The sequence below is a fragment of the Zonotrichia leucophrys genome, chromosome 2 (genome assembly GCF_028769735.1).
Source record: "Zonotrichia leucophrys gambelii isolate GWCS_2022_RI chromosome 2, RI_Zleu_2.0, whole genome shotgun sequence".
NCBI lineage: Eukaryota > Metazoa > Chordata > Aves > Passeriformes > Passerellidae > Zonotrichia > Zonotrichia leucophrys.
Genome location: NC_088171.1, coordinates 137,559,398 through 137,586,625, shown reverse-complemented (window position 1 = coordinate 137,586,625; position 27,228 = coordinate 137,559,398). Strand labels below are relative to the sequence as shown.

The window sequence follows — 27,228 nt, the reverse complement described above, 5'->3', positions numbered from 1 at the left end:
CAGTGTTTGCTAGTTGTACTGGGAAACATAAAACAACAAATTGCAAGGTGAAGTTATTACAGATTGTTTTGTGGTGAGGAGGTTAGATCAACTTCTAAAAAGCAGTCAGTCATGCATTTCAAGAATTAAATAATTTTGAAACATCCAAAAATTCCCATCTGCTCATATCTGGAAAACTCAACATGATGGGGGGTGCCATTGTAGATGGTGATAATTTTTTCCATGTAACTGGGTTCTCAGAAGTATTATGAGTGTTCTGCTCCATTACTTGCTTGCATTTTTTAAGTTCATGGACTTTCTATGACCATGAACCAATCCTTAACCCCTCTACTTTCCATGCTTGCCTGGCACAATATCACAGTATCTTTGACAGCTCTCCCTTCAGAAACCATGCCTGTTTGCTAATGCCTGATGCAGAATGAACACAAGACACTTCTTTTGTAAGCATCTCAAAATACAGGGGATTTTGTTTGTTTAGTCTTTGAATGATGGGTGCCTGGGGGCTGGATAGGCTTAGGAAATCTTTGAACAGAAAGTAGAGTAGAAAGGTGCTACCTCCTTGTAACAGAGGATTCAGAAGAGTCTGTAATGGACATTAAGGGCTGGCTTCTCATTTTTCTTGGATCATCTTCAGGCAAGCTTTGGCATTTTATACAATTAACTCACTCAAAAACTGTTCTTTGTATTAGCATATCCAAGTGGGAAATTATCTAGAGTCACTTGGACTTGCATATTTGAATTTACTCACCTGGTTTTTGCCTGTAGGACACCAGATTTACCCCAAATAAAACACATGGAGAATTACAGCAGTTCATTAATACCATGGATTTTCAGTCACCTAATTTACAGGCCTCAATTAAGAAAGTAATCATTGTTCAGGCTTTCTATATTTTCAGACAAGGTACAGAGAAATTATTTGACAAAGCAGATGTGCTCCTGTTTTGATTTGCATTCCGGAAGTACCTCTCTTTATTCATTGTGGAAAGAGCCTAAGAAAACTACCTTTCATACTTAGGTATCTCATTAAGGATGCTATTAGGTGATAGAAAGACTCCTATATTCTCATACTTTCAGGTGAAAAATTTTGCATTTTTGCCTCCACTCTGTATATAAGAAAGGTTACTGACTCATAAGAACCCAGTTATGGAGCTCTTTTTTTGTCCTTTCTCTTTAAAGAACTCTATTTTTTTCAGCAGTTGTCCATGCCCATCATGTAACCCAACCAGTAAGACTACACAAACCTGGTTTCAAAATACAAAATTCAGAGCATTATACTATGCACACAGTTTGCAGAAATTCATTCTATGTATCCCGCAATTGCAAGGTGCAGGTCAGTAAAATGAGGTGATGAAAAAATACAGTGGGCCTGAATATGAATGGAGAAACCCACACACAATGCTGAATTACTGACACTGGTAGAGGAGCAGGAGAGCAGCCATGACATGGCTTAGTAAATCAGTGAAAGTGTGCTCCATGTCTTCATTTCTCATTTGCTGGTTCAAATTAACAATGCTGAATGTTTAACAGGAACCACCAAGAACATTAGGTCAGAGTTTGCGTTTCTGGATTGAAACATTTGACAAATGTATAAAGGATAGAAAAATTACTGATAATCACTTAAGGATTCTAATAACTTAAACTGGATGTTAGCAGAATGTTTACTGCACTTTGGGATGGATTTCACAGAATGGAAAGAAACAAAGGCATTTACACCGCAAATGAGAGGTATAGAGAAGTAAAGCACTAAAGGCTTGTTTAAGATGCAAAAAAAAAAATCTTATTGAACAACTTAGGACTAACCTTCTTGGGTCACTTTACCTAGTTAATTCCTTGAAAAGCTTTCTCTTCAAATCCCTTATTCCCTCATCTGTCCTGGCTCTTACAGACTGTGTCTTCCTGACTTTTTAGTAGTTAGCCCAAGCAGGAGGATATATTAATTTTTCATATACACACACACCTCACGTAGTGAAGGAATTATCCCCAGTTTTATCCAAGTAAGCTCTTAAAGTTTTCCTTTCCATCATACTCCCTTTTTCTACTTCAGAAATGCCTTTTCATTCCCTCTGATACTGCTTTTATCTCACAAAGCCATCAATCTAGCATGTCTTTACATATACTTGCAGAAAATGACTATGATTTTGCTCCACACAAGGACTGACTAGTACTGAAAATACAGCTTTCATCTTCAATGGCCTTACATGATTCCCTTTTTAAAGAACTGTCACTTTTGAGATTTAGACACATACATAAAACAAGAAAAATAAAACTATGAATAAAAAATAATTATTTCATGAAATAATGTTGTAAGCTTTAGCTAAACCTCCCCCTTGCCTTCTTGATTAAAATCATACTAGTATTTCCATTAACTGACAAATTATGTTATGGAGACAGAAGAGTCATTAATGCAGATATGCCAAAATTTTGCTTCCTACCTCCAATGATAAGGCTGCCATCCGGACAAAGCAGACACAGGCACTGCTTTTATTTTTTATCACCTCCTGTAATTGCTGTGTGGTGGTGTAAGTGTCTGGGCTAACTTCATAGTTACTGTAGATAAAGCCAATACAATGAATGGCCAACAATATACAGTCCTCTGACTATATAGAAATATTTTTTTTGGATTTGGTAACTCACTTTTGTACTTCACAACTATGTTGCTTAAATTTGCATTGGCTCCAAGAATCCTAGACAGGTAACTCAGCCACAGACACTTCCATCACAATTAGATGAGACAAGTCCCGCCCTGAAAGTCCATGGGATGGAGTAACTTCAGAAAGGTTGTTTTTCCCTAAGATCTAGGGATCATTTCCTAGAGCAGGAATCACAGCCAATGCAAAAACTCTCATTTATTTCACCGAAATCAGGTCCAGGTCAAATGGGGTAATAAAATAATATGGGGCCAACAGACCAGAGAGAAACCACTGCTTTTTGACCTGGAGACTTCAGAATGACACCTGCATAGCATACAGGAAAAAAGGGAGGGCTTTTCTGTAACATGTAAATATAAGAGTGATTGAAAATGACATTCAAAGCTAATGCCTTGTTTCAGTTTAAGAACTACAAACTTATTATGCCTTTTTATTTAGTTAAAATGTTCTATGCCTGAAAGCAAGTTTCTGGATTTCTGAACACTGCAGCATATTTCATGTTCTGAAATTGTACAGCCTTTCTAAATTCATATTCCAGCTTAAATTTCAGTGTATGTCAAACACAAGGTGTTAGGCACACTCACTGCAGTTCTCTTCATACACACAGCCCTGTTCTGGCTTCTACCTTCCAAGAGCAAACCTGCCATCTGCAGTGAAAGCCCTGTCTTGTAAATGCAATTTATAGTTCCCAGGCCACGTTCAGACAGCTTCCTTAGAGGACTCCATCTGTTTTGAAGCTCTTATGCTTTTCCCCCCTGTCTTATAATTACACTGTTTTCCCAGTAACTTCATAAACTCTCTTAATGTGTCCTTTCTATTCCTTTTGTAGTCTTAATGGCACAAAGACCTTCGAGTTACCAAATGATGGTAATGTAGGTTAAAATATTTCAACATTCACACAGAAAAATAATAAAAAGGTAATTCACTTTCCTTGCCATCTAAAAAGCCAAATCAAACTGTGTTCTTAAACAATTTAATATTTCAACAAAAATGGGACAATTTCTTTTTTTAAGGGTTTGCACTAACACAGTGTTATCCTCATATTTCTGGCATTTTTGCTCCTGCTGTTATTAATGAAAGGTAACTTAAATATATCAAGAGTTTCTCTTATGACATTCTGCACATACCAACTAGAGAGTGAAACAGATATGACGGTCATGGTAAAGTTCTCCAGAAAATCCTAAGAGAGGAGAAAAGGCATACATTGACTTTCCCTTTGGAAATACCATTTATTTTAACATGTTTCCATCATACTTTCATATCTAAAGGTTGATATTAAAAAAATAATAGTATTGGGTGGTTAAACAGATTTTTTTCAAGTCACCAAGTTTGCATAAGACTTCTAAATTTGATTATATAGATATATAAAGCATATTTATAATTTTGTTCATTATTTAAACGGTTCAGAGGGGGGCTGAAATGTTTGATCACTCATTGACAGCTGTTGAAAACAGCTCTCACTTTACAACTGGCATATACCTTAGAAACCACAGAGCAGTGGAAGAACTTTTGACAACTGCAAGCTAATAAATGCAGCTCCATTTTAAAAAATCATACAGAAAAATCCATACTCTTCTATAATTCTGTCCTGATTAGGGACAGTATCACCACTTTGAAAACTCAGCTGGTCTCCAGATGGAGTCTTCCTGGTTTAGCAGGAAAACAGAGCAGTAGCAGCAGCACAAGTATGATTCAGTGAAGGCACTGGTAAGCACATTCAGAAAAACGTGACATGTAATTTCCATTGAGAAACAAGTGAGAAGTGGACAGAAGTGCTAAAGGTCACGTGAATCCACTGACAGCAACCTACAGTCTGCAAATATATCAGATAAGTAGATTTTCCTCCATATAAAAATGGCTTTTACATCTACCAAAGGATCACAGCAGCTTCATCTGAGAGCTATGACTGCATCCTTTAAGAACTGCAAAACTAAATAGCATTTACTCTCCAGGATTCATTGAAGCAATGCTGAACAGGATCATCAAGAGGATAAGGTTAAAGTGAAGAGAGCACAAACTCTCCCAAATATCCTTCCTGCTGTTGCTATGTTTCCACTAGCTGCATGTGTCCCTACAGCCTTTTATCTGAACTACGTAGGTTCACTGATATAATAGAGCATATGCTACACATCTATAGTCAGGGGGTTTGTGTAACATATGGGTATTTTCTAGGCTTATACAGAGCTGGCTATACCACACTGTCATGCTTTTTGCACAGTACAAAGAGAAACTTAAGACCACGAGGAATTGATCAGGCTGAAATATCCTTTCTGATATTTCACAAAGTGTAAATACAACTGTTAAGCTTTTCTTTCTCCATCTAGACAGATATTATAAATTTATTTGAGAAGGCACGGACTAATCTCTTGCATACACCCTCAATTCAATCCATCCCCTCTCTCCTTTGACACTGACTATGGACTTTGTAGTCATTTCAGCAAGTTTACATTTTTTCTCAGTTATTTCTAACAAACCACACTTACATGGCAGGGAGATGAAAGGTTGAGCAAGATTCTCAGTGCTCATGAGTAAAGTCCCTAACAAGGCACAGCTGATCTACAGACAGACAAAGATATCAACCATGTGTTGAAAATAAACAGTTGCAGTCAATTCTCTTGTGCTAGAAGCAGGGAGGAGCGTGCTGGCAATATCTGAGCAGCGAGAACGATGCTGCCACTTCCCTGGACCTGCGTTAATCTGGTGATGGGAGTATGTTATTTATACAGTCACAGCTCTCATGTCTATCTGCTGTTCTCACCATCTTGACCTGACATGAATAGTTTTGAAACCATTTGTTCTTGTCAGAAGTGTGATAGCATCACAGGAAGGCAAACTGGTCTGCAAAATAACAGCTCTGAGAAACAAGCGAAATGTCTAAGTTGACAAACAAAATTTCAGCTATTTTTATAAACCTTTCTGCTTCCCAACTACCTCATACCCAGTATTTCCAAGGCAATATTCATAAATCTCAACAGTAGATTCTTTGGAAGCTACAATGTAATAAAAATGTGTATCTGCAGAAGGGCAAAATACATTTTTGTCCCAAATCATACAGGCGAAGACAAGAGTCTTGGATTTTCCAACCCCATCACTCATCCCCTCACCTCCTGCTGAGGCAGTCTAAGAAGCTACATCATGGATTTACAAACACTCACCAGTGAACAGCTATTTAATACCCTGAGCTGAACATGCTCATCAACAGCAAGTTTACCAGTTTCTGGGAGGTAACACCAGACTTAATATTTGCCATCCTCCTGATTATTGTGAAGCAGTATTTCCTTAGCAGTAATGCGATTCTGTTGCTGTAGTCAACATATTGTTAATGCCTGTATTTTATAGACTCCACTGCATGTTTCAAAGCATTTTATACCATTGGAATTATCAGGTACCATACAGATGGTAAGTCCTCTTAAAAAAACCCAACAGCTTTAAAAGGATAAAAATACTTTGGATGTCTACTTCCCAATGTATGTTGTAAATATTTACACTTACAAGCGGGAAAATGTTTTCAGTGAAATTAAACCAGAACAAAAACCAATGGGTCCATGACATGCTGGGCAGATCTAGAATTTGAACATGCCATAGAAATGCAACACAGGAACAGGCTTCACATATTGTATGCACCTTAAGCCATAAAAAACAGTGGGGAGCCTTTTTGCAAGCAGCAAACCATACAGTGATATATAGCAGTAAGTGCTTGTACCTGTTGTGGCTCAAGACCCTCCATAAGCCCTCACAGAAAAGCATTTTCCAAAGTCCTTCCTTCATCAAAACTTTATGATTTTTCTTTTTAGTTTGCAGACTTTTTGCCGTCACAGCTACCAGTTCCTATGTGTATATCTGCAACAAATGTAGACTGGGTAAGACATTCCTACTGTTTCAATAACTTTCTGACAATGTCAGTTCCAAATGTAAAATGGTAATTAACTCTAGGTTGTAGAAGATCTCCTATTTATGAAATTGTTTAGCTTTTTTCAAATGAACCCATACTAACCACTGAGAAAAGAGAAGGTTTCTGCATTGTTCATAGAATTTGCAAGTCATTATCAGGAACAGCAACTTTAAGAAAAGCAAAGATATTTATGTAAGAGAGAACAGTATGTAGGACAATTAGTGACTTTGTGTATTTTATATAGAAACTCTGTGGTACATTCTGACAATTCGTAATCCAACTGCAGCAGAAAAAAATGGCTTATCTTACTAAAGAAAATCAACAGTTCAGTAACATTTTTATGAAGACATAACTCATGTTTAAGAACATAGCTTGTGAATATTATTAGCACTATCTGTTCAAAATAGATTGATGGAATCAATGAAAAATAAAGTACTTGTCAATATGAAAAAAGTTACAGAGAACTAGGGCTGAAAGGAGTACTTATAATTCAACTAATCAAGGTTCCATGTATTTAAGCACTGATTGAGACTGTATTTTATTACCCATGAAAGCAGTATACCTACTGAGAAGTCACCTCATTTTGTACTTGCTATTTCTCTTTTAAACAGAGAAGCTCTAAATGCTTCATAAAAAGGGACAAACCTATAGGAAGCATTAATTAAAAGAACAAATACTTAAACTTCCATTATGGGCTTACTATTATTATTATTATTATTATTATTATTATTATTATTATTTCCAGATATAACCAGGGCCTATGTGAAATAACTATGGAATAAATCAATAAATCTGGGGGACAAACTGTGGACCTGCACACAAGGTATCAGGACTGGCGAGAGAAGACTGACAGACAATAATCCAGAAAAGTTTAAGTACCCCTTTTTCCCTACCCAGAAAAGTTTTGACAGATTTCTTTGTTTTCATGTTGGAAATTGCGCTGTTTTTCCTGGAGTTTCAGGTGGAAAGGGGAAATTTTGACTAAAAGGAAAGATAATTTTAATCAACACTTGTTGGTAATGTTAAAGATTTTTTTCTTTTTCTGAGCAAAAGAATATGCTGATTCCCATTTCACACAAGAAGAACGGTTATCAATTTGGTTTTTTAAAGATTTAAAGTGATTTTTTAATAACATTATTTATGGGCTTAAATCACTACAGTTATTTTGGAAACAAAAAAAAAATATTACCATTATGAGACTGAAAGCAGATTCAGGTCAATGCAGTGTAAGACTTTACATAGTAATCAATAAAAATGTCAATACAAACAATTCCTAAAGGCACCATATGACATTCCAATGGGAGAGAGGGAGGGGATTCTTCATTTTCTACTTAGACGCCTTGCTTCCTTTATCAGCAGATGGCAAACAAATTACTAGTTCAATCCATATGTCTGTATCTGATAGACAGTGTTTTACAAGTCTGAAATTAGTTTGAAACATTTTGAAGTTGGCCAGACTACAGAGGAAAACAGGATAACTTTGTCTATAATGAAAAGTTGGTTTTGTCATAACAAATACTTCCACAAGCTACTACCCATCCAGACTCATTCAGTCGCTAATGGAATTGTACCCAAAGACATAATCTGTATTTAACAGACTAACAATTTGTAGTTTCACCCTTTCTGCTCTTCTGCTGTGCTCCAACATGTCTCCTTCCACTAGCTGAGGTTTCCTAAGTGGTGCTGATGAAAGCAAGCGAGGCCATGAGAATATTTTTGGTGGGAAGGGTATCAGATGGCGAGGGCCGCTTGTGCGCAGGCATTCCAGAGCAAACCTGTCAGAGCACAGCCTGAGACCAGCGCCCGGCCCCAGCCACGGCACTGCACACATGCCGAGAACAACACTGAGGCACTCTGGCTTCATCTCTCCCCATCAGAAAGCCTCTATTTGCAATGCAGACAATGTATATTTTAGAAAAGGCAGAGCAGAAAGCCTAGACAGATTTTATAACAAAGTGAACGGTTTGGTAAATTTCTTTCAAAAGACAGCTCCAAATCTGGAGAATTTTAATGACTTGTATTATAGTAAACTGTGAGTTCCATAAAAGAATGAGGGGGGAGAGAGCCAAACCAAACTAAAGAAGACAAGGAAAGAGTGGTTTCAGTGAACTTTCTTTGTAACTTGGCCAAGCAAAGAGGGAAGCCCTATACTGATAAAAACAGCTGACAGCAGGGGTCTAGAGGCATTCACAGCCAGGCAGAACAGCAGGCACATACAGCAGCTCTCCACGCACTTGGGAGCCCTTTGGTGTGGATTCCTGGATAAAGTTCCAGCCCACTTACCAATACTTACAAAATTTAATTTGTTTGCCAGGGACTAACAGCACCAGCACAGATAAAATATTTCTCAATTCAGCACTTTTAAAATGTTCTTTACTTCCAACAGTGACGTACCTGGGGGACTAGTGCCCAAAATAGTTTATGCTTCACCTCTTAAGCAGAGTATCACTAAGAAAGCCCTCAAATACTGTTAGCAGTGACTACGGTTTCACTCCAAGCTGTCTATTTGCTCACTGAAATAATGCATTTCAGGAAAAGCTTTGTCTAGAGATCTACAATGCCAACTTGGGGCAGAGAAGTTGAATGCAACACCTCTCCTGAGATACACAAAGTTGGTCATGAGGATTTAATTAAAATATGAGGAGTCATTTATACCAAGAAACTGAGGGTCCAAGTTTAACAAACATCAACTTTTGAAGTCCCTACATCACATATGATAGTTGTTATAGATAACCACTGCAAAGACCTCTACCCTTCAACCGTTTCGCTTACTATTAGAAGGCAAAGGCAAATCAATTAAGTGATGATCAAGACTACAGTCCTAAAGGCATAAAAGATATATTTAAAACTTATGCTAAGCAGAACATAATTTTCTGTAATGGAAAAATGTAAAGTTGCAACAGTTCTCTACTTTAAAAATTATTAATATTTGTCCTACAAACCATTCTGCTAAATAATTACAGAAATTTTGTTTTCAGTCGAAAACCTTTTTTTACTCTTAATTTAAAAATGAATCTAGTTTTTTAAATTTAATTCTGATTTTTAACCTAATTTAAAATTGGTAAACATACACATGTATGCACACAAACATACATAGATGCCAAGATATTTACAAGCCTTGAAGCCTACAAGACTTTAATCACGTTTTCCATTAACTCTCCCCACCCCTAAAGGTCTGCATAAAGTAGGGTTTATGAGAATCTTAAACAAAAGAAAATATTTAAGTTTCTAGCACACCTCAGTCAAACATAAATGGATTTCAGTAATATACTAACAGGTGCCGTAAGTGAAGCGCTTTATGGATGTTTTGTCTTCTTCATCAGCTGCAGGGAGCAATGTCAAAATAACCACCACAGGATGAGTCCATAACCGAATTGTGAAGAAAACACTTTTCTCAAGAAACAGGTTGACTAAATTTATTCTGCAAAATGCAAACTTTTAAAGAGGTCTGGAATATGCCCATTTTGGGTTGGAAGAGGAGCTGCCATGAAACATTGAAAAAATATAAAATACAACCCAGTACTTTCTACCTCAAAAGCACAAATCCATGAACATTAAAGCAGTTACTATCAGAAGAAAAAAAAACCCTCATAAATATGTAAAGATGCTATTCTCCATATGTCTTGTAAAGGGGATAATAGCCTTATATTAAGTTTTGCTTTGATTTGTAAGCTTTCACCTTGTGGTGTTTGCCCTACAGCCTTTTAGTCATGTACAGACTGGAGAAGTGAGATCTTTGAAGTGTCCAACTTCCAGTGAAGTTACTAGCATTTTTTAATAAGTCTTAAGAGGTCTGTGTGTGATTTACTGTAATTTCAGAACAAGCTCAGAAATTCACCCTAACTTGGAAAGAATGGGAGAGTCATTTGAGCACATTATCACTGTTAGGGCAAGGGGGGGAGAGAGGCATGAAAATAATCTGGAACGTGATCAAGTCAAATTCAAAATACTGTGTATATAAATGTTGTTACTGAGAACTTTAAGGGCAACAAGACAGTTTTGTATAGATGAGATTTTTTTTTTGCAGCCAGTAAATATAGTTTAAGTGATTCGCAGCCAATTTTTATAATTGCAATGAAGCAGCTGTGATCAAACTCTATTTGTAGAATCATAATAAATTTGCCCCCACCTACTAAAATTAGTTCTAAGCATCCAAAATTCCCATTTGAACATCTGACTGAACAAAACAGGCATTGCTCCATGCCAAAAACTGGAGGAAATAGACCTAAAATATGCCATTTTCTCACCAGAAATTGTAGGCTCCCAGAATAACATGTGAATTAAAACTCATTTCAAGCTTGTTTGCATTGCTCCTCATTCCCATTCATAACAAATTTCTTGACAAATGTTCTGATTATTTCTTTTTTTTCCTCACTTTTTTAATTTAAACATAATTTTCAAATCACAGACAGTCTTGCAAGGAGAAACAGCTGATAGTACAACCCATTTGAAAATGGAAAGGGTGGAATTTTACTCTCAGTAAGAGCTTGAGGCAACTTACATGATTAAAGACTGTACTGTAAGCCATCGTTAAAAGACTTCTTCCCATAAGTGAAAATGTGCAGTCTGCTACCATACACATCAGAGGCACATAAACCAAAATGAGCTCAAAGTCAACCAAGAAATGTAAATGTCTCGCTCCAAAATTCCTGCCTTTGCTTTTTTTTCCCTCTCTCCACAAGGCTGAAGGAAAGAATAGAAATTTCAACAAAGTTAATATTAAAATCAGTTTTTTCAGTTTTCCTCTTGGAAATTGGTATTCTTGAGGAAGTTTGCACCAACACATTCAGAGAAGATAACCACCAATATTGATGCAGGATGCCTATGAATCAGGCTCTTCTTGCTTCCACTATCACAGAACTGTTGCACAATAGAGTTTCACACATCTCTCTTCACTCCTGCCCTTCTAGATGGGAAATTCCCATTTTACAGACAGAATTAGGAAACAAAGGTCTTGAGCAGCCAAGAAATCACAGGAAATTAACCCTCTAACTAGGACAAACATGATTCACCAACCTGAGATTTGGAAATCTCAGGCAGACCAGCAGATTTCCAAGGCTGTTCACAAGCTGCCTGCAGTGCTGCACAACCTGAGCTGCCACAACCCCATTTGTTTCAGAAACCTAATGCTGTACACAACACAAAAAAAAAAAATATTTCCCCTCTTGTCTTCATGCTAAAAAATATATCCTATCTGAACTCTAAATAATGTTAATATGCAACAAGAATACATATATTTATGGATTTATATTACGTGCACATGATTATATCACTATAACAAAGACTGTAAGATTTTCTAAAATATATATATGCTACTACAAAAATGCTTAGTAAAACATCAGCAAGAACCACTTAGCCCCTATAAAGCCTCATTTTAAAAACAGAACTTGGTGGAAGAAGTAAATTAATTATATTAAGCAGGAAATTGTTCACTAAATCAATTGGGCTACATTAGAGACCTGAAAATTAAGACTAGTTCCAAGGTGACCATATGCATATTCTGAGGAGTGCCAAGGTAACAAAAGACATTCCAGAAAACCTTTTTCATGTCTTACACACACACACACACACACACACATGCGCGTATATATATGTATTTCAGCACACATCTGTTCATCTAACAACTATTTTTCAGAGTTGTTCTTTATAACTGGCAGTATCATCACCCCTAGATACCCCCATGACAAAAATCAAAGCACGTGTGTGCAGTGTTTATTCATAAATCTCTTTATAAATCCTTACCATTTTAAATTTGTTCAGATGTGGATAGCATCTGGATTTCTTCAAATCAGTTATAATTACAATGTTCCCTTCTTAGCCCAATAAATTAAACATTTATTTGCTGTCTATCATAAGATCCCTCCTCTAAAAGAGTGTATTTATTATGTCTTTTAATTGCCAAATATAACTAGAGGATCATCTGAAATTCAGTACAGAAAGCAACTCTGCACTTCCAGATCCTGGAGGTATCTTCACATAGATTTTCACTGTTCAGCACCATGGTACTTCAGGCAAAAATAGAATTATGTACAATCCTTGCCTGCATTCATCTATGAAATTTAATTTTCCATTGAAAATCTACATGTTAGCAGCAAGTTCTGTCCTCAAGCATGAATGTGTGTTTCTTATTGGATCCAGTTTGGCAAAGTTTCTAAATACAACTGAAGCTTCCATTTCACTTCAGGTATACAATCTATTGCTAAGTACTATTGGCAATGCAGAATAATAACAGAGCTGTATAATGGCTACAGTCACACTTAATTTTTCAAAACTTAGGTAAAGCTCAACAAATTCTTTAATTTAGCCATCATGCAAGAAGCTGCATTTACCTACTTCCCATTTGAAACAAGGCTCCCCACTGACAGTTCTCTGCACCATTTGGACTGGAGGGAAATGTTTGCCTTTGCTGTGCCCACAGCTGCGCCCCCACACACAACCTGCAGCCACTGTCAGCACAATGTAAAAGTAAAAAGAACCGTCAGGAATGTATTTGAAGAGGGTAAAAACAATATTTGCTACCCGAATCAGTCATACCTACAAGAAGGGCACTGCCTCGCTGCATGTGCCCGGTTGGGGCTGCGGGCCGGGCTGCTCTCAGAGCCAGCGCAGAGGGGCTGAGCCCCACCGAGAGCTGCGAGCCCAGCCCAGGGCCAGGGGGCCTGGCTCGAGCTGCCGCTCGCTGCAGGCCCCTGTTCAGCCCAGAGGATCCTGTCAGGGGGCCCCTCTGTGCCCAGACATCCAGGCCAGAGCAGAGGGGCCTGCCAAGGAGCAGCACACCGAGAAACCAAGGATGCTCCCACCCTTGTGCCGAGCCCGCTCCTGCTGTTCCCCATGGCAGGGGTGGCACTGAGCCACACTGTTATCTTCACCCAGGTTATCCTCACCCAGGTTATCTTCACCCAGCAAACCAAGCCCAGGTGGAGGCATGTGGCATCCAGGCCAAAACAGTGCAGGGACCCTTCTCACTCTCACCTAGGGCAAGACACCAAATACCTGACCAGAGAGAGCAAAAGCGACATCCTCCTACTTGAACTAGGAAGAGGCGTATAAAACTGAGTTAATTTCAGGTGACACTGATCGTCAATCTGTTTTGGCCCCTCTGTTCAATACAAGAAAGCACTCTTTTGTTCTCATCTGCATTACGATCTCATCTATCCAAATGCAGCAGCTTGTTTTAAATCAAGATTTATCTCGGTTCTCCCTGCTTGAATCATTGTTATTGATCATAGCAACTTCAATAAACCCTGCTGCTTACCCAACGGCCTGGGGGCCTGTACCCATCTCCCCAGCCCTTTGTTCCACATACTGATTCACCTTTTCATCAAGGATTTTGACGTAGCTGCTGCCCTTTTGCATTATTACCGTGCCCCACCCAAATAATGATTTTATCACTTAATTCTCTTCCAGACCACATTTCGTAAAAGGGAGAACAAAAAAAAAAAAAAAAAAAAGAAGAAGAAGAAGAAGAAAAAACCCCTATGCCCTGCTGGGTGGGTAAACATGGACGAGGTGGGGTTGTCTCACCACATGACAGACACACCCCACACAAAAACCAGAAACATGCCTTTCATTGGGCAGGTTAACATTTTTCTAAAAGTTACTTTCTAGTCCTATCTGATCACTGTCAGGATGAGTAATGCAAAACATTCAATTTCTTGTGGGTTTGGTTCCAGTAGTTACTAAAAGCAGCCAAGTACATGTTTGTTTCTAAACTACTTGAAAACCTTCAGAAAGTTACTTTAGAAAGTTCCTGAGCCCTTCACCAGCACAGGGATTTTAGCCGCCTCCGTTTTGCACGGTAAACACAAAGCTTCAAAACCATTTATCTTCAAGTACTAACTTTATTTTCTCATTTTCCTTGTTGGAGGATTCTTGCCATTTTCCAGGATGTAGTTAAATGTAAAAAAGTAGCCCACTGACTCCCCAGGCAGAGACTTGTGGAAACAGGTGCCTTTAAAAAAAATGAAAGACTTTGTCAGCTCTCTGACCTGCCAGAGCTCTGTGCATTAGTAACACACAGCGCCTGCTGAGCTCCCCTCAGCTAATTAGAGGACCCGTATGGCAATGAATGGCCTTGACTATAAATACTTCCTGAAAGATCTCTAACAGAGTCAGAGGAAATGGGAAAAAAATGAGATGCAGCTACAGAGAAACTATTTCAGATGTTTCTTGTTTAAAGGGCTGCTTTTTTTTTTCTTAAGTTGCTAAGGGATGACATGCAGTATCCAAGACTTTCAGCAAATTAATGTGAGAAGTGTGATACAATTATATGCATTGAATTTAATTCTGTAGATATACTATTAAGATGCTGCTATGAGAAGGTGATTGGAAGTAGGACACAATGCCAAAGAATACAAAAACTTCCATCTGTCACCCTGGAGGGACCACCAAAAATTCATATTTAAACCAAGATCCCACTCTGTGTGCTTGAACCTGCTCATGCTGCTTCTTGAGCTCACAATAAAAGCAGCAGCAGCATCTAGCAGCATCAGAGGCAGGTTTTACCTCAAATGTATGTTATTCTTCTGGCCAAGAATTGTATGTGCTTATATAAGTCTTCTGGAAATCATAAAGGACAGTTCAGCATTTCCACTGCTTTGCAGCTATTTGGCATCCAGCTCTGTGGATAATAGGAGTCAGTACCTTATAATAGGAGAAATGATGATTTGCCACTAGGGACTGTGTCTGATATTTACTACACTGATACTAAATCAATTATATGTAGATTTAATACTTACGTACCAATTGCATATTTTTAAATTAGCTCTGCCACTCACCTACATAGCAGAATGCAAAACAAGGAAAGGGGAAATAATTTTTTCTAATTTTCTATCTCCCCCAAATTTAAAGCTGTATGACCAGCTTTAGCCAGAATGCCATATGAAATAGCACAAGTGCAAATATCACAGACAAAAAGAAAATAACTCTTCTCAAAGTAAATGAAACTTTTTTGAAGTGCCGTGATTTCCTGTAGTGTCTAAACAGTCTGATCATTATGGTGCAAAATAATCTCAGTTTAACAGAAGAGTAGATTTTATCCTTTGCACCATATAAAAAGCTCATAGTAAAGGTTAACATAACCTCAGTCATATATTTAATTTTACATCCTGCAGTATGGCTTTGATAAAAATCCACAGTACTTTTGGAATAATGTGACAATATCTCTCCCTTTTATGGTACACAAATCCCTCCACAAACTATGATTAGTACACAAAGTAATCTTGTTGTGTGCAGGTCCATGTGACCCCACGGGACAGACACACTGACCTGTGTTATTACTGCATCTTTGTTGGTTAAACTACAATGTCTCTACCAACACCTTTTGGTGGGCTAACTAGGCCTGTGTATAGGTCTGAAGGCTCAGGCTACAATTCCCTATTTTGTGGAAAACTTTTATGCTGCAGTGTCCATACAGACCAAAACAGGACACTTCATTTAAAATCAGTTTAGCAAAAAGTTCCTGCTGTCCAAGATCTGCACTGTCAAAGCATTAAACAATCTGCCTGGCCTGGAGTCTCCTGGCTGCCAATGTGCTACCCAAAAAAAGGAACATTTTTGCATCTCAATAGACCTTCCAGTATCAACAAATCTTTCAACTAGAAAATCAGCTATTCTAAGGAAGAGCAGAAATAATGTCCACATTGTACCACGCTGAGGTACATTTTTGGTAATTCCCATTTGTAAAACATACTGATTCACTGTAAGTACAGCTGCTGGAAATATTTTAATAAGAAAAATAAATTAAAGCTACTCACAGAAGTGTACCAAGCCCCTGAGAAAGATTCTGTTACACACACACAGCTTGGAAGCATTCTCAGGGATAAAGGTGCATCAACTGCACATGTGTGTTTGCATTGTCTCCAGCTCCCGAAAGGTCACAAGCAGTTTGGTCTTTTAGATTCTAAAAATGAGAGAAATCTTACCCCAATGACTCCCACAGACAATCTACTGCAGCACAGAATCTAGGGAAGGACCATGGTCATCATGTACAGAAGGAATACAAGAAATAGCATATAAATGGCTTAGTCAACATCCAAAGCTGAAAATTACTCCAAGCAATTTCTAAAAATTAATTATCCTGTAAGCATTAAGAATTTCTGAGGGCTACGGTATATTTTCACCCCTTCTCCAATTGATTTGCATTGTCTCTGACATTTTACCAAAATGCTAATCACTTTTAAACCTGTACTATCAACCTCTATCTACTTGAAAAAAATGTGAAAAAATCTTATCTCCTCTTTACCTTCCCCACACCATCAAGAAAGTAAAAAATTAAAAGCACATGGAATTGCTGCTACTGTCAAATCATTACAAATCATTTGTAATAAGCAGAACCACTTTATAAATACAGAATAGCCAGTACAACCAAAGGGATGTGTTCGAAACTTTCTTTTTTAGTCCATTTCTCAGTGTTTATTCACTGAGTAATTCCAAATTTTTGGCTTCCTCTGTGTCAATCTTCAGGGGGAAAAAAATGAAGGTGTCCACAGTGATTTTATTATAGGTTTTGTTTCCTAGTCACCAGTTGTCCTGGGATACAGTGTTTTGCATAAGCATTCATTATATGATACTAGAAGGATGTATTGAGTTAACACTTTGCTTTCAGAGAGGACCAAATTTTAGACAGCATTAGCTGCTCCTACTAGCCATTTCATATTAGAAAAATAAATGTAGAGAAAAGTAGATAATAATGAGTAGATAATAATGAGAGATTTGCTTTACAACAGTGCATTTTTTTATTTCAGAGGATTACAAAAATTAGTTTTTCAAGCTTTTCTGAACTTTTTTTTTTCTCTCTGGGCCAACTGAGCTTCTGGGCATACATACGTGTATGACAGATAATCCTTGACACTAAGCTCCCAATGGTCAAGCTGACCATCTCTTTGTCCTCTTATTCATAGCTCCAGTACTGCATCTCATAACTCTGTCTGCAGAAAGCTAAATCAAGAGCAAATTAAAGGAGTTGGGTTTCTATGATCTTTTTCACAGATTGAAAAGAAGAGGGAACTAGTATCACTCACAGAATCACACTCCCAATATCGCCTATCCTTCTGATCACCCCTTACCTTCAAGAAGTTTCAATTCTCATTTTGTTTTCTCGGATGAAAACAGATGATGAAATATGTAATATTAGGGACTCTGTTCAGCAGATGAAAAAAGTTAATCTCCTTTCCCCCACTTTTTTTTTTTTTAATATTTCAAGCTAACAAAAGCAACTTGCCCAATTTTCAAAGAAAAGTGAAAATTCAAATATTATCAGTAAGGAAAAGACACAGACAAACAAGTCCTTGGCACAATAGAGTTCAAAGAGCGTGGCAGTTAAAGGTGTACACAAAAGTAATTCCTGTTTGAAGGACTGAAGGTTTTATCAACCACTATAAACACCATCTGCTAATAAATCATTATAAAAGAAAAGTAGAGTTGTACATGCTTTAAAATGTAAGGAATTAATTTATATGCACTGTTAATACACAAAAGTAAGACCTTTATCTTTTTTCCAGAGAAGTATGGAAGATATAGGATTTTTAGTCCCAGAAGTGATGAGTATGGAAGATACAGGATTTTTAGGCCCAGAAGTGATCACACTATTTCAAAATTGACAAAATATTAATTTGAAAACATATGCATATATAAAAGTGGTTTTATATAAAGACTTTAAAAAAGCATCTGAAGTTATTTTTAAAAGGACATAAGAAGCAGCCAGCATACAGTTTCCCATTCTGTATTCAGCAGTGGCTAAAACAAGTAATAATGGCCTTATTCTACTGTTTACTAAGGTTTTAGGTCCAGCTACCAACCAAATTAAGACCTTTATAGAGCTGATTCTGCATACTACCATGTCCCTTTGCAGATTTTTGTTTGGCTTTCTTTCATTCTCTGGCAGCGAAAAAATAAATAAAAATATTTGAAAAATTGAAAATAAATGAAAGTAATTTGGATTCTGATAAACCACAGATTAAATGGCTCCTCTGGCGAATCTGTCTGCACATGGCTAAGAACCAGTACAAGAACTGAGGTGGGATGTAACTAACATCATATGTACAGCAGGAATTCCACTGCTGCATGGGTTTATGTATGTATTTTAATACTTATTTCGTGTTGGAGGAGAGAAATATAATCCTGCCATCCACAGTGAGCACACATCCAGGTTAGCAACAAGGAACCTATCATACTATAACTGCTTCTCATACACTTAAAATCTGAGAACAATAACTAAGGTACAAAAGTTTGTGGTCCCCATAAATTGTGCGCAGGGTTTAAATTGCAGACACTCTATTTTATAATTAGAACGGCTGCAGTATTTTTAAGAACATTGACTGAATTTAAAACAGCTTTTAAGACTCCTATATGTACAGAGACAGATATACCTGTGTATGATCTTAGTAGACCATGGAATAAAACATTTATCTTCCTTTTTACATGTTACATGTGACATTGTTACGCTAATTGATTCTATGGTTACAAATGCTGTTGTAAAAGACAAAAAAGGAAACCAGCAGATCATCACTTCCATTCTAGTAAGCTTTGTCTGCAGACTGACTTCTCCTGTGGCAAGTTTCTATAAATTCAGATAGGGAGCAGCTCTTGAAAACATGTGATGACATCACGAGAAAAGCATCTGTCTCCCTGTTCAGCTCCTCAGAATATGAGATCTCTTCTAACCTCAATTTTCTCTACAGTGGGAAAAACACACCTTGATGGAAGGGAAACTTCCTTGTATATAGATCCTTTTGTTTAAAAAAAAAAGAGGAATTATTTGGTGGGACAAATATTTACCTTCTCTTATCACATGAGATACTTTCTTTTCTTTTTTTCTTTTTTTTTGCTTCCAAGGCAACCAGACAAGTGTCAAAATTTATATATAATTATGTTGTTCACAAAAAAAGGTTACTTTTTATTAATATTTAACTCACATTTCATATTCTTAGATATGTAGTAATATAAAATCCTGCTTAAGTGTGAACTGTCACACCACCACAAAATTTAAGAGGTGATTAGTTGTTTTAGTGTAACAGATGTGCAGCCTTCTGGGGTTCTAAACCTCCCTTCTTCACATGCATCACCAACCTGCACAATTAGCAGGAATGATTAAACAAAATTCAATCAGAGCTAAAGAGCAAAAGCAGACGCTTACTAATACTCCATCAATATACAGACTGCTTTATGTGAACAGTTTGGAAAATTTACCTGCCAGCTTAGCTCTACAAATTTGAGTCTTTCCTTGACTTTTTTTTTTCCATGCCCTAAAAGAACCCCAACCACGTTACTCCGGACCTGAGGAAATCATATGCACGGCCAATCAAACATAACATACATGCAATCATAAAAAGCAAGGGGGGGTGGGGAAAAAAAAGGTTTCCTACCCGTAATAAGGACTGGGATTCATCTTTTGCCTTGCCGTCCCCGGATCCAGAGTAGGGCTGGCTGAGCTGCCCGGCTTTCTCTGCTGCTCCGGCTGGGACACCCTGCAGGAAACCCTTGCCCTCCACTGCCAAGCCATAAATGGGCCTTGCGAGATGGGCAGCTTCTACATTTGGACTATCCCTCAAAGGCTTTGGCTGCTCCTGGCCGACAGACACGGGGGTCAGTAAGCCTAGACTGGTCTGCGTGTAGGATGGGCTCCCCCTCAAAATGTCTGTTCCTCTCCAGGTCACATTGCGAAGATCATCACTGGGGCTGTCAGTCCAGCCTTTCTCCTTGAGCACTTCCTTATCTTCTATCTTTTCTCTCTTCACTATGCTGTCAGATATGGGCTCCCCTAATTTGGGGTCTGGATTAATCAGACTGTAGACCTTAAGGTCAATTTTTGGCTCTTCCTTGATGGACGAAACGCTGTGAGTGTCCTCCCCGTTGGCTGTAGTGATGTCCATCTCCTGACAGTGCACAGTGTTGAAGTGCTCTAGTAGTGACTGAGTGTCAACAGCTGTGAAGCTGCACTGACGGCATTTGTAGCAGTTGTGTACTCGCCTGGAAGAAAACAAGAAACACATTAACATCAGAGTCACCCCTTGGCCTTCCCTCTCACAGTGGTTTTACCTACCAAGATTAAGAAAATAAATCAAACTTACAGTATGACCCTGTCTAAATTAAGCAAGCAGGTTTACTTTGGTATCTTATACAGCAGGGCAAAAATACTGCTGATTTTTCCCCTCATGCCTTCCAATGGCCTCCTATTGTTCCTTCACATTCCATGGTATTATTCTAAACTTCTTAAAATTTTCACTGGGATTTTGTGTTTTTCTTCTTCAGTTTGCTGCAATATACTTTTCACTTTCTGCAACAGCAGGAACACTAAAAAATATACTTTTCAACCAAAATCAAGTAGAAGAGTTCTCTTGTTATTAAAAAAAGACTTCAAATAATATAAATTTATGTTAGAAAGTTAAAACATTTTAAGAAGCCCTTTACTTTCTACCTATTCCATATACTTTTTCTTGACAAATGATTTTTAACCAAGCTCTGATTAACTTAGGGATAAGAATGCACCAAAGGACAGAAGGCTGTACACAAGAGACAGCAGTGTACACTTGGTTCTCTATGGACATTTTAACACAACTTAAAAAGATGCATCTCTAAAGATAAAGCACAATAGTTGGCTGTGTCACTACAAACTGCCTTTCCCGTCAAATATAGAAATTCTTGGGTAGAAGCTATGGAACAGAGTGGAATAGCACGCCTTCCTGTTTTTACTCTAAAAGCCTATAAAAAGTACTGCATTACTAAATTATGTAAAGCATATGTTGCTACATGAGAACAACATGTTAGCCACTTACTGTATCTATCATAGGAACAGAACACTGTTTATGAGCTCTCTAACACCATTATGAATAATTGTTCATAGCACAGGAGTGGTCAGAGCCTTTCATCAGGCTCTGGGCCCCAGTGCACCCGGAATCCTACCAAAGCAGAGCAAAATTTCATCCCTGCCCTGCAAAATGTACAGAACTCTGCGAGAGCTTCTCCCTACAGACACGCTCACAAATCCACACCCCAGGCATTCAGAGTCTCAGCAGTGTCTTTAGCCAAACTAAAAAAATGAGCCTTTCACTATCCACACAGGACAAAACTTGTATGAGAGATCTGTTACTGCCTTGATTCCAATTGTTAGAATTAATTCTTTTAAGGCCAAATCTTTGTCTCAGTGAAGTCAATGGCAAAACTCCCATTGACTTCAGTAAGAGCAGGATTTGGCTCTCAGTGCATCTGTAGAATTGGAATGATACACAAAATGTCCCTTTTAGACTATGATAGTTTAGAAGGGACAGCTTGCCAAACTTATTAAACCCCCTTGCCTTCCTTCTCTCCTTTTGTTGGAAAAACAAAACATATGTTATTTACATTGTCTGATTTTCTTGCAGTTGTGTCAGCACACAGACATGAGTACACATTCAGATTCATGCTTTTCAGCCCTTTTGCAATATCAGTTTTCTTTTTGTCATTTTCCATATTTATATTCATTTTAAGGGACTAGATGGTCTTGTTCCATTATGCAAAAAATAGATTCAGTTCTTCTCCACACAGCCTTATGGCAACAAAATTTACTTGTGGGAGAGCAAGCTGTGGGTTAAAATCTTGCTCTGGCCATGTTCCTTTTCCTTCATTCTACAATTATGTTTTATTAAAATCAGCTTGTCTCTCAATGCAACACTAATATATTCTCTCTTGCAACTCAATTCTTTTCTAAACCAAGCTTAATTCTCTCCTGAACCAAAAAAAAAAAAAAAAAAAAAAAAAAGAGTGCTATCTGATCAAAACCATTTTATAAATACAAAAAGCCAAGTTATAAAGAGGGTCAGCCCTGTAAAGGTGGGATACCATCAGAGAAGTCCAAGTTAGACAGGGGCTAGTTATCTTAAAAGCCAAGTTAAACAAGACACCATTTGGGGCTAATGGCTCAACCACATACACTCCCCATGTGAAAGTTTATCAATCCTTTGGGACACTACTTAGCCCTAAGTGTCTCTTGTTTAACTTGGCCATTTCAATAGCTAACCCCCTTCCTAACTTGGCTCTCATCTACAGATATCACACCTCCAAACAGCTGATCTTTTTCTGCCTAACTTGTCTTTTTTTATTTTTCCATTCCACACTGGCTAAATGTTTTTGATCAGGAGCCATATACACCACACTTCTGAGGACACAAATAAATGCTGAATATTACATGCAGTTGTAACTACATGGCTGAGGCCCAGATACAATCACCCTTATTACATTAAAGGTTTGCTAATTTAAATTATTTCCAACTGATTCAAAGACAGTCATTTAAGCATTCCTTCATTCTTCTATGAGACTGCGATAAGCACTGTGATGTGAAAAAAATGAAGATATACTTCAGTAGATAGTAACCCAACAGGCTTTTTTTTCCAGAGTGTATAGTTTCCAGTATTCATTAAAAATCTGCCATCAACATTATAAATCTTGATACTTCATATGGGTTTGTCCTGTGTATTATTCAATCCCCAAGCTCCAATATGTAAACTAAAGTTTGGAGCTGTCCAATATAAGTCACAGTCCCAAATAATAAAATAGTAATTATCATCAGCCATTAGAAAACTTTTGAAAGTTGGAAACTTATTCTTTCCCAGAACAAGGCATAAAAAGAAAATGTTTTCTTCTCAGTTTTCACTCCACCCTGACAGCAAGCAGGGAAACAAATTTGCAGTGTTTGATTTCTCTTTTACTAGAAATTAAGTCTACTCTATGCTTCTAAAGGCCCAAGTTACATCTAGAGTTGTGTACAAAGCTCCTCAAGGCTAAGAAACAAAATTTAAAGAATTCCAGCCGGCAAAGTACACGAGAAACATTCCTGTGCTTTACCTCAAAGTTACACTTTACAGCTAGACCACAGCTATACCATCTGAAACTCTGAATTTGTCTGATGCAATACTGTGTGTTGGTACAGAGCTACTCTAAGAAGAGGAAAATCTTGGGATGGAAGAAAGCGATGTAAATGAAGAAGAAAACAGCACTCTTCCTTCTTTGTTATTGTTTATACAGTCCTCAAGAACACTAACAGCAGGTTCAAGCCACAAACTGGCATTCTCTGCAATATGGCATTGGGCTGGCAATGTTATCTCATCCACTGAGGTCACTTAGCATTATCGTTTGTACTAGAAAATAAAGCAATGACCTGATTATTTGTGGACAGTAAAACATTTATGGCCCAATCCCAGGATTAAGTATCAAGAAATTCACGAAAAACCTTCTGAGAACTGAAAAAAATCTTATCATTATTTGTACTGAAAAGTACTTGAATTGAGCACCGTAAAATATAAGGATTTTCCCTCACAAAATCTTTACGTTGGAGAGATTACATGTAGGTTGGAGTTTTTTAAGGATTTAATGTTCTTTATTTGAACTTCCTAACAGGCTGCAAGACTCCCTACATTAGCCAGTGGTTAATTAAGTCTTGTTGACATACTTCTAACTAGTCTGAAGTATTACAAAACACCATCTTCTACAAAACAAGTAATTTTTTTTTTTTAATTACCTGAAGACAGTCCTAGGCTCTAGGGCATAGAAAATATTCTGGAAGAAGGTATGGCTGTCGTCTCACTTCCATTTTTTCACATTTTATTTTAATTATAAATATAATAATTACTATCATTTCTCATGAAGAAACAGGTTTGTAAGAAAGTTAACTTTTGAGATGGGTGCTGCACTCAAGCTTTTCAGAAGAAAAGACAGCCAGCAAAGCAAGGAAGAAAATGCAGCGCAGTGTTAGAACGGAGAGGAGACAGGGCAGAGTGGAGAGCAAGACTGAGATCAAAGGAGAGCAAAAGCCATTGGCAAGAGCAAACAAGTTCAGAGCAGTGAATTAAGGTGTCAGGAGCATGGAAAAGGCCCTCATAGCTGCTGCTGAGGGCCTTCACTGAGTGAAGGTTTCTGCTTTGCTCTAAAACTGGGAGCTGGTGGGCCTCAATTGACATTTTTTCCCGGGAGTTTCTTCTCTGGGGGAAGTGTCCCAAAGGTGCCATATTTCCATAATCTGCATATCTGATACCCTGCTCTGGCTTTTTGTGCCTGAGAGTCTGAGGGTCAGTCCCAACAGCCCTGTCCCCAGCACCCCATCCCTGAGCTGCAGCCCAAGCACTGAGAAGACACAAGCCCCAAGCACCCCTTTGCCTTTTGCCCTTCTGCCTCCTTTATCTTTGAGAGGTAAAGAATTATTTCATTAACTCGAAATTAATTTCCAAAGAGAGCCTTACAAAACTGCTGCCATCCACATTTTCAAAATTATTTATTAGAAAAATTATTCTACCCCATTGCCAAAGCTTCTATTTCATTTGAGTCTTTATTTTCATATCATATTTTGCAATTTAATGAATCACTATCCTACCTTGTTTTTAAAATGCTTAAAAGATTTTTCAGCATAGCACTTCTAATTATAACTAGCACTGATCAAATGCTTTCAGTCAAGTAAGGTTTTACACGAAAAATTCTATCGTTTGATAAACTGAAAAAATGCACTGTTTTCCCGCATTTTAGCAAAGTTATAAAAAAAAAGAGGCACTTCTGCAAGAACTTGCTATGATTTTACAAAAATAATCAAAATTAATTACTTTGGAACAAGCAGGAAAATAATCTCTAGACTAAGTGAAACAACATGCAAAATTTGCCCAAATACTCAGTCTGATTTTTATCTAAATTAAAAGTGTTGGCATCTTCTGGCTCATCAGAATACCAGACAGTTTTAAGAAAAAACTAAGCTTTGCAATGAAAATGAATAGTATCTGATTCCTCAGAGGTATAATGGAAAATGAGTAGTAGCAGAATTAGTGGAAAATGGAGGCCAATAAATCTTCTAGGGATTTATTTGAACAAGCAAATTTTAGTGAAGTTTAAATACAAGTAAACTCAAGTGCTATGTGATTCATTGACTTCAGATTAAAATGAACAGCTCTCAAATAATCATGTCAAGAAATACTGAATGATTGCTAAGTGTAAATATACATTTCTGTGGAAAGAAAAATTGGAAAGAACTGCTTTTGCAAATTCTAATACTGCTGCAAATACATGGCTGCTAAGGAATAACATTGGGATATTAGAAATTTTTTAGCTAGCAATACACAGTGAAATTGTAGATATAGAGCCAAAAGGAAGCAAAATAAATAATAAAATAAATTAAGCACGTTGTTCAGACACGTGACTCGAAAATTAAAACAGTGCAGAGAAAAAAATCTATGAATCAAAATATGTAAGCAGCATCTAAAGCCAACACTGATACTCCAGATTATCAAGGCTAAATCTAAACATGGGAACAGCAGAACATTTTTTTCCACTACATTAATGTTTAGTATTATGTTTACTGTTAGAATCCATTCAGCTCCTTATTATATAAATGAAGAGGTTTTAGAGACATCGGCATGTACAGCATTTTAAATACATCAGATATCCATTATGTGTGGCATAAAATTGTTGAGACAAATTCTGATTAAGAAACAGAGAAGACCAGTTAGCTGCGAGCTGACTACATTAGCATGTTTCTGTCTATCAACCAACACTACTATTTTATAGATGTTCTACTTCTTAAAATCTGAACTGTACTCTGTCTTTAGGTTCTAAATTACAAAAAGGGAAAGAAAACACTTATCTGATACATGCCAGACTTCTACTAAAAAAAAAAATAAAGCCTGGTAATAGTAATAGTAATAGAAAGAAAAGTTATAATGTCTCAGAAGTTTTAGTTTGATAGAGTGAAAATTAGGTTATACATAGAAAAACAATAAAACCTGCTGGTGTTTGCCATTACAGAGCAAATAAACTGAACTAACTCACGTGATTTTAAAAAAGATGGACAGTGGGGGAAAACATCAGCAGTACAAGTAGAAAAGAAATAAAATTTATGTTATCAAGGGGGAATTACAGGAGAAAGGGAAAGAAGTTAGCAGTTATGGGGACATTGTATTTTGTTTTACACATGCCCTCCGAGTAGTCAATAATGTCATAGACTGGGGTTTACAGAGTATGTTGCTCAAGTGTTTTAAACAAAATAGCCTAATCTTAGACAAACAATTTGTGACTAAAATGCTTAAAGTGTATCTCTTGATTTTCCAAAGTTCAGTTCCCTGTGACTACTGTCAGAACTGCAGGGTGCTGAGCCCTTTTAAAGGAGCAGCTACAAGTACCCCATCTCAGACTTAGCACTTCATTTTGAAAGTCATGGCTTCTCCCTTCTTGGGAAAAAGGATCCTAGCTCAGCATGCTTGTTAAAACTTAAATTACCAGTTGCAGCAAAATAAAAGGTTGGATTCTTTCAGTAAAGGAGCCATTTCAATCTTCCAGTTACTTAACCACTAAAAAAAGATCATGCCATGCCCCAGCAGCGGACAAAGTGCTGCCTATGGAGTTCTTCAGCATGGCTCAAAGCTGTTATAATAATGCTTGGAACTTAGATACCACTTTTCATCTTCAAAGCAGTTTACAAACATTAACTAATTAATCCACACAACATCCCTCAGGCCCACTTGGATCAAAAATGGGGAACTGCATGCTGGGACCTGAATCCTCTGTGGGCCCTAGCTCCAAATTAAAGATGAGCAATCTGCTCTTTTTTTTTTTTTCTAAATAGACTCCTGATATATTGCCAATGCAGCCCTCTGTTGGGCAACATTTGGATGCCCCCAGCTTTAATCTCTATTAAAGTATCATGCCCCAGTCTGCCTTTGTTAATTTTGGATGTCTTGG

General features: G+C 37.5%; 1 protein-coding gene across 6 annotated transcripts in view; it reads right to left on the bottom strand.

Annotated features, from left to right (window-relative positions):
* TRPS1 (transcriptional repressor GATA binding 1) overlaps positions 1-27,228 on the bottom strand; it is a 211,751-nt gene that overhangs the window by 127,230 nt on the left and 57,293 nt on the right. For all 6 annotated transcript variants that reach the window (XM_064706589.1, XM_064706585.1, XM_064706590.1 and 3 more), the window contains one exon: positions 19,905-20,508. In XM_064706589.1, coding sequence (XP_064562659.1) covers positions 19,905-20,508 — 604 coding nt within the window. The remainder of the gene's footprint in view (positions 1-19,904; positions 20,509-27,228) is intronic.